Raw genomic sequence first — 8,868 nt, 5'->3', positions numbered from 1 at the left:
GGTGGGAGGGGGAAAGGATGGCATAATATAAGGAAAATGGGGCTAAACTCTTGTATTAAAAGTACTATCATTGCTCAAAATATTTTTGGAACGTCTCTTTTGGAAATGCCTTCAGTGCCAGTTTATGAGTCATACAAGAAAAATCAGTCCCAGGTCCTGTCTTCCTGTCTCTGTCTAAATGTGTCTAGGCACAAAACTACACTACATGGAAAAACAAACCAATTTAAGATCTGGCATTTAAAGCAGTTGATTTAAGTAGAATTACAACACTATTACTTCTGCTGATTCAAAAAATTAGAAAGCAAGATTGTCTATCTTTGCTTGCCTATAGGTCACTCCAACATCCCTACTTTCCTATATTTACAAAGCTATATTCTTTACACATAATTTGTGGACATGTACATGTTCTGAAGGAATCTGAAAAATAAATCTCTTCCATAACAAAATAAAAGAGCTAGATATGTTAAATAATATTCTCTCTTCAAATATACAAACTGTGCTTCAAGATTTACCTTATCAAATTCTATTTTTGCTTGAAGAAAATATCCCCGCAATGGAGACCACCTAGTGCTGAGACCAATAATAACACGGTATTTTAGGTGATATGATACTTTTGTTTGGACTAACATCTCTGTGGCACACAATAACTCAGGAGTTGCATTCCCTCTCCAGAACTCTCTCAACTTTAGTCTAGTTAATGGTATGCATTTCTCAACTGAAACATTTCCTAAACTAATTGAGTCTCAGAACATTTATGGGATTGGGAATATAGCAATGGAGCCCATAAATAGATAATAAATAGGTCATCCTGGGGATACAAAATGCTCTCAGGATGGAGAGTCAGGAAAATATATGCATGAAATAGAGGGAAAATAATCCTATTTTCATATTCAAAAAAATGGAAGTATAGATGAAGAATTCTTGGCACACACTTAATTCCTTAAATTATTTTATAGGAAAAATATGGGAAAATATTGCTGGCACAGAATTTTTCTAATGGAACCTCTATTCACACCACATAAAACACCATATATCTACAGAATTCCAGTTTAACAAATGTTGGTTTAGTAATTAAACTTGAAGGAAGGAACCTCTCATAATTTAGATTATAATTTACATTTTAGCAAAGACTATCTTGTTGTCCTTCTTAAGCTATAACTTTATCTTTGCCTTTTATTTTAAAGTTGCAATCAACAATGAAATCAAAAGGCCAGTTCACTTTAGGAGAGTTGATACTCAAGCAAACACTCTTACTTTCAAAGCAAAGCTGACTCTCTTCTAGACATACTGCAGACAATACCAGTAAGTATATTAAGAATATCCCAAAATGGTTCAAGGAGGAGACACAGTCAAAGTTTAACAGGAGTGTGGATAATAAGAATAACCACTGACGGAAAGACAGACTGCAGTCTCATCAAAGGAAACTACAGGGCTGCTCCAGAAATACAAAAGAACTAGGAATTAGCCACAGGCATTACTCATGCCAGTAATGCTCAACCTTTTTCCATTGTGAGGGAACTAAACTGAATAACCAAGTGTTTTATGTGGGATTTCTTCAAGTGGGATAATTTCCACTAGCAAATGCAGCCTCATAATATATTGTAACTATAAAGACTAACTAAAGTTATGAAACAGTGTGCATTTTTTAGATTTTAAAAAATGTGTTGCCTCTATAATGGTCACTTCTTGGAGCCCTCCTTCCTTCTCACCACTCTCACTCATGCAAACATTACTTCTTTGTGTTGGATTCTTCAGTTCATCTCCTCTCTAAGAAAATAGCGTTGTGCCCCACATGAGCATTATGGCATCCCTCTAGAACTGGTTTTAATTTTTGTTTTGAAGTAACAAACTCTTTCATATTTACTACTGATAGTACATCTGTGGTTTCACAGTGTCATTAAGTATTACTGATTTAATCCATATTAAAAAGGAGATGAAAATCCCCTATGAATAAGGCCAAACATCTCACTTACTGTTCCAGGCATATGACTTTTCTCATTCTTGCCATTCTGTGGGCTGCTGTTTTTTAGCTTCTTTTTCTTTTTTGCTGTTTCTTTATGTTCTTTCTGTTTGTTCTGAACTTCAATAAGGACAGAAATAAAGCTGTTTTTCACTTCCTTTTCAAACTCTAGCTCATCTCGAAGAGCCAACTGCTGAACCAACTCTTCGGAGTAATCCTTGATGGCAGTCTCAATTTCTTCCAATAGTTCATTTAATTCACTCACCGAGAGCCTTTTTACCCCTGTAACCAACCACAAAGTACAACACATTAAGATAAAATGATTTCTAAAGTAAATCATACTGAGCTTTATGCCAAAGAACAAAAATCATTACCAACAATTAAAATAACTTCATTTTTCTAGGGAATAGGGGCTCTTGCTCAAATTTCTGGTTGGCAGTCTTGAGCAAAAGCCAGGAGGCTTGTCAGATAAGTAAGCAGAAATATATTTTAAAAATTAGTTACATGTCTAAGCCAATTTTTCCCATGCCTGGTAGCTTAGCTGGGAAGCACAAAAAAGAAAGAGTTGAGGAAAATACCTGTTGACAAGAAACCACAAGCTATTTAGTAGAAGGCAGTTTTAGGGAAATAAACACTAATTAACTTTATGTATCCAGAAGTTCTCAGTTCCCTATGAATGTTTTTTAAGGATAGGAAGTACAGAGAATTATTAATTAAGAATTATTTATTAATTAAGAGTTCATTAGGAAATAGAGTTAAGTAGCACTCCAACTGGAAAGTCAGACGTACAGAAATAATTAGTTGAGATTCTAAATAACCAATGCCTAAATAATCATATTGGTTATACATGTTTAGGAGCTATTCAGATTAATATGTTATTAAGTTGTATGTCATTATTATTTGTATTCTAATCTTAACTATGATTCTAAAATATCCCAGGAGAAATGACAGAAGAGACACTTTTAAAGATAAAAGAGAACATAGATCAAATCTATACAAACCATCTGATGGGAAAAACAGTTCAAAGAATTAAATTTAAGTAAGTTTTCTTACTCTCCTCATAACTGCTTGTACTAGATCTCTTAAGCGTTTGAATTTCCTGGGAAAGCATGGAGAGGTGGTCTGACTGTGTAGGGGTTTCATCATCTTCTGGATCAGGTGATTCTTGCATCATTTCTTCTATTTCTTCAATAACCTTCCAAAAAAAGATATTTATTATTTTATTAATATATATCATATTTACTTATTATTAAATACATTTTATTTACAATAGATTATTAACCACAAAGGAAAGGGTAAAAATCCCTAAAACACAGGCTTAAGAAACACTAAAGAGTAGTTATAATAAACTCTCTGCTACCCTGGTAATTGATTGATAGGGAATATTATGGTTAATCATATATTCTAATTGATTGAGAATACAAAACACATAGGAAACTCAAAAAAATAAGACTAAGGGCCACTGTCCACAGGAAAACTGGTGAAAAAATGTGAGGGAAAACAGTTCTCAAAAGAACTGCCAAGTAATAAATGAGTGACCTTGACAAGTCACTGTGCTCCAAATGGTCACAGTACTCCAAGTAGTTCTCTAAAACTCTAAGCTACTGGCAGAGCAGAAGCATTGATAGCAGGGATTTCCTCACTGGGAGATCCAAGTACCAATGAAATCACAAGTCTAATTACCCTCGATCTTTAATAAGTGAAACTCAAATTGAAATAACTCTGAGGTTTTACTTCATGCCTAGCAAAATTATTAAGAAAAGTAGTTAGGAATAATAAACTGGAGGAATTCCATGTGAACTGGAAAGACCTCCAGGAATTGATACAGAGCGAAAGGAGCAGAATCAGAAGAACACTGTACACAGAGACTGATACATTGTGGTAAAATCAAATGTAATGGACTTCTGTACCAGTAGCAATGCAATGACCCAGGACAATTCTGAGGGACTTATGGAAAAGAACGCTACCCACATGCAGAGGAAGAACTACAGGAGAGGAAACACAGAAGAGAAACAGCCGCTTGAACACATGGGTTGATACAGACATGGTTGGGGACGTAGACCCAAAACATGGTTGGGGATGTAGACCCGAAACGACCACATCAATACAACTATCAATAATATGTAAATAAGTCTTGATTGATCACACATGTTAAAACCAGTGGAAACATGCGTTGGATATGGGGGTGGTGGTGAAGAGGAAAGTAAAAACAAGAATCATGTAACCATGGAAAATTTTTCTAAAAAAATAAAATATTTAAATAAATAAACAAACAAACAAACAAACAAAAAAGAAAAGAAAAGTAGCTAGCATTTATGTAGCATTTTAACATTTACAAAGCATTTTATGAGTGATATCTCAATTGACCCTCACAAGTCTGTGAAGCAAGTACTTTTATTAGATCTGCTTTACAGATGAAAAAACTGAGGGTGAGAGAGAAGTGATTTGGCCAAACGGCTAATGTCTGAAATAGGATTTGAAAAAGTCTGAAATAGATTTTGAATTCAGATTTTTCTTACTCCCAATCCAGTCCTTTATCCACTATGCCAACAAGTTGACTCTCTTTTCATAAAGACGATGAAAGACAGGAATAGTCAACATTAGATAGGCTAGGAAAAGACATTACTTATGAAGATGTGGACTGGACAACCATGCTAAAAAGAATTCTAGAATTATCCTTTTAGAAAGTGACAAAAATATCCACACCCAGAGCTCTTAGCATGTACTCAGAGAAAGTCAAGATAGAATGATCCTATAAGCAATAAAATACTCATAGCAGCACTTTTTGTGGTATCAAACACTGAAAGACAGATGCCCAGTGAATGAAGAAATGTAATGTAATACTACTACATTAGAGAAATGAAAATAACAAGAATTCAGAAGAGCATAAGAACACTTAAAGGAACTGATGAAGAAACAAAAGTAAACAGAAGTAGGAAAACATAATAACTCTAACAATGTAAACTGAACATATATTTTTTTAATATTTTTTTTAGAAAAAAATTTTTCCATGGTTACATGATTCATGTTCTTATTCTCTCTGCCCCCAACACCCCCTCCAGCCAAAAACAAACCAAAAAAGGAAACTGAATGCTATGTAATTTTAATGATCAAGACTGGCCCCAGAGGGGAGATGAAAAAACACAATTCCATCTTCTATCTGCATAAGTGTTTTCAAAGAATGAGAATATAAGATGTGCTTAACACTAAAACTAAAGTAAACGTAAAAATCTTTCAATGACAAGTTGAAGAACACTTTGGAAACACCTGCATAATTATGACTATTGGAGTATGAATATATATACACACACACATATATCAGAGTTAATAAAATTATGGTAAAAAATTCTATGAAATACAAAATTTACAACATACTACAATTTAATATTCCTCATAAAATTATGGACAAGTCTAAATGTGATCTTAGAGATCATCTAGTCTAATCCATCATTTTACCAAAGGAAATATCAATGGCCATTCATTCAAACAAAAACAATAAAAGTATTCCAAACAACATAAAAGAAAAAAATCTTTCAAATAAAAGATGAAAGAAGCTCCTTTGGAGCAAACTATCCCCTTAGCAGCAAATTATATATACCTATATATCATTATATATGAAATCTGAAAAACATGGACACATAAAAATTCTTTCAAGCAGAAACACTAAAACAAGATTGGGAATCATTTTCTGCAAGACTTACAAGCAGATTTATAGATCATAAAATAAAACAAAAAAACTTGGAAATTTTATGCCATTATAGTTTACAGTGAGCAGGATGCTTCCAACATGATCACTTCTGCTCAAACTCTCACTAAAAATTTTTGTTCTGCAGTCTACCATTGACACAACTACAAAAACTTAGAAAAATGTCAAAGGAGAGCCACAAAAGTTATTATCAGAAAATAATATTTGTGCAAAAAGGCTATTAAAAGAATTGTAATTATTTAAATGGTGAGAGGAAAGGAATATATGAGATTTAATATTATCCACGTTTATAAGGGTTAAAATATGAAATACTATCTTCTACCAACATTAAAGAATAAAATAGGAATACATTTAATTTTTTAAAAAAGGAATTACTTTAGTTAGACAAAGGAATTTTGCTATCATAAGCATTCCTAAATATTCTAACATGTTACTTTTAAAAGGATGTGGAAAGCTGTTGTAATAGTCTTAAAATTAAGGTAGGTCATGAAATTATTTAAATTTTATTTGGCAAAATGATAGTTGAAAGATTTTAAGGTTATATTTAGCCCTATAATCCTATATTATTTTTCCAGAAAGTCTTTTCAACTAGGGTTAAATAAATACATTTTAATCAATTACCTTTTATCAATTACCTTGTTAAATTTACTTTCTTTCCAGGTCTATTATTATGTGTATCTAAGGATAACTAAGAAGAAAACTGTCTAACCACCGTACTTTCTATTTTCCTCTTCATCTATATTTCCTTATCTCTGTCATATTCCATTCCCTCAGTGACCTCTGCTATACTGCCTAAAATGCAGAATAGTCGAATTCAGACACTCAGTAACCATGGCAAATATGGTTTCAGGAAAAAAGTCTTTGCACTATACTCTGACGCACAGCAGAGGTGGGAAGAATATGTAGAAAATGAAAAAGATACGTCCAGCTGGCTTAATAAGCAAGCAGAACTGGCATTCTGTAACATTCCACAGAAAATGTTCACTTCTTTCAAAAGCAATGAGCATTCATTCCTGACTCATGCTGATGATTTTATCCAGGGTTTAATCAAACTAAATATTCATATGTAGGTATATTGTATTTGATCTACTTTTCAGTAAACCTAAGCAGCATCTAGGACTCTAGTATCAGTGCCAAGGATACTATAAAATTAGACCTTTAACATGAAAGATCCTACATAGTACATATTTTCCTGAATTTATCTTGGAAAATAAGATTTCTAAATGTATGAAAATAATTAAATTCCAACAATGATTCTCCTAAAGAATTCACTGAAAATCATTTTCAAGCTTTGCTTTTATTTTATTAATAAATATTTTCTTCAAACCTGATCTGCAGTGAAAAGTGGTTCATCACTGATGCAGGAAACTATGATAGAATGCATGTCCAGTTGTTCCCTCAACTCTTCATCATCTGATGCATCAAGAATCAAATTGTCATTTATCTAAAAATAAAAACACAAAATAAAAAATAACAATAAAAATTTCTTAAAAAACAAAATCTTAGGGGGTAGCTGAGTAGCTCAGTGGATTGAGAGTCAGGCCTAGAGACGGGAGGTCCTAGGTTCAAAGCTGGCCTCAGATACTTCCCAGCTGTGTGAGACCCTGGGCAAGTCACTTTACCCCTCCCCCCCATTGCACACCCTTACCACTCTTCCACATATGGGCCAATACACAGAAGTTAAGGATTAAAAAAAAAATCTTAGTGGGAAGAAGTAGGAAAATGAGCCAAGAAGAAAAACATTTCCATAGGAATTCTTCATTTAGAGCAGTGGTTCCCAAACTTTTTTGGCCTACTGCCCCCTTTCCAGAAAAAATATTACTTAGTCCCCTGGAAATTAATTTTTTTTTAATTTTAATGGCAATTAATAGGAAAGATAAATGCACCTGTGGCCATTACCGCTTCCAGGATCATAGCAGCACTCACCAGGGGGCGGTAGCGCCCACTTTGGGAATCACTGATTTAGAGGCAGGACCAATATGAAATGAAGCTGAACTGATTCAGAGGGAACATTAGCCTCTACATTATTTCTATACTTCAACATAAAGAAAACAAATATAAAACCGTTGATCTGAACTCCTAAAGGAAATAAGACAAAGAAATGACTGCTGCTAATAAAGAAACAGAAATATGTGGTGACTTTACAATAGAAGTTCGATGATAGATGGTTATTGTTATTTCGTGTAGGAAGTGTATAGAGTATGAAACTAGATACTAGTAAACTCTGTTCACTATACAAATATTAATTCAAGGGTAATAAAGTCAACGAACCTGGACTATATATCTTCATTTTGTTGCATTGGGGATTGCTTAGCTTCTTTGGATAAGCCTTTTCTCTCTCAGAAAAGAATCTCTTTTAATTTCAATAAGTCTCATGATGAACATTACTAAAATTAACAGTGGCATTTATCATTAATCATCTAAAACAAGGGTGTAAATGCATTATGAACAGTATTTCCAGTGCAGCTAGAACCAGATTAAAATGCCTTTTCCCCGTCATACCACTCTCCTAATATTTATTATATTTTACTGAATGTATAAATCAAAAATTTCCAAAACTTACTAAATTTGGTTTGTACATAATTCTAGTATAATTGAATCATCTTACCACCATGGGTGGAACCATCTGGATACTATCTCTATTCCCCCTTAGCTTGATTTTTTAAATTCAATTCCAGGACTATCACAAGATCATTTCTCATTCAAAGGCTCCTCTTGAAGTTGAGTTCATTTTGTGAGTGTAAGTTCTCATTCAAAAGTACTAAGAATATACTAAAATCTTCTCTAGAATGGAATCCAAACCTTAAATCAGCCTCAGAACTAGTCAGGCCTTCAAGAAGATAATCAAAAGGAAGATATCTATTTGACAGTTATAGTAACCTGCAATTTATCCAAACAAACCAAATATTATCTATATAATATTTTGTTGTTGTAGATCAATTATTTTTCAGTCATTATGATTAAGGAAACTGAGGCAAACAGGGCTAAATGACTTGATCAGGGTCACCCAGCTAGTAAGTGTCTGATGCCAAATTTGAAGATAAGTCTTCCTGACTCCAGGTCTAGTACTCTATCCACCCGGTCACCTATCTGCCCATATATAATATGAGTTATTAAACTTTCTGAGTCTGTGGCTAATGGACCACAGTTATTTATATATATATATATATACATATACATATACATATATACATATTTATGT

The 8,868-nt window shown here is 33.3% G+C and overlaps 1 protein-coding gene across 2 annotated transcripts in view; it reads right to left on the bottom strand.

Annotated features, from left to right (window-relative positions):
• FEZ2 (fasciculation and elongation protein zeta 2) overlaps nucleotides 1-8,868 on the bottom strand; it is a 57,427-nt gene that overhangs the window by 28,728 nt on the left and 19,831 nt on the right. For both annotated transcript variants that reach the window (XM_044663655.1, XM_044663656.1), the window contains exons 3-5: nucleotides 6,994-7,110; nucleotides 3,014-3,155; nucleotides 1,974-2,242 (exon numbers count right to left, since the gene is read on the bottom strand). In XM_044663655.1, the coding sequence (XP_044519590.1) occupies nucleotides 1,974-2,242; nucleotides 3,014-3,155; nucleotides 6,994-7,110 (528 nt within the window). The remainder of the gene's footprint in view (nucleotides 1-1,973; nucleotides 2,243-3,013; nucleotides 3,156-6,993; nucleotides 7,111-8,868) is intronic.

This window comes from Gracilinanus agilis, chromosome 2, assembly GCF_016433145.1.
Source record: "Gracilinanus agilis isolate LMUSP501 chromosome 2, AgileGrace, whole genome shotgun sequence".
NCBI classification, from domain to species: domain Eukaryota; kingdom Metazoa; phylum Chordata; class Mammalia; order Didelphimorphia; family Didelphidae; genus Gracilinanus; species Gracilinanus agilis.
This window is presented reverse-complemented; position numbering and strand designations above follow the sequence as displayed.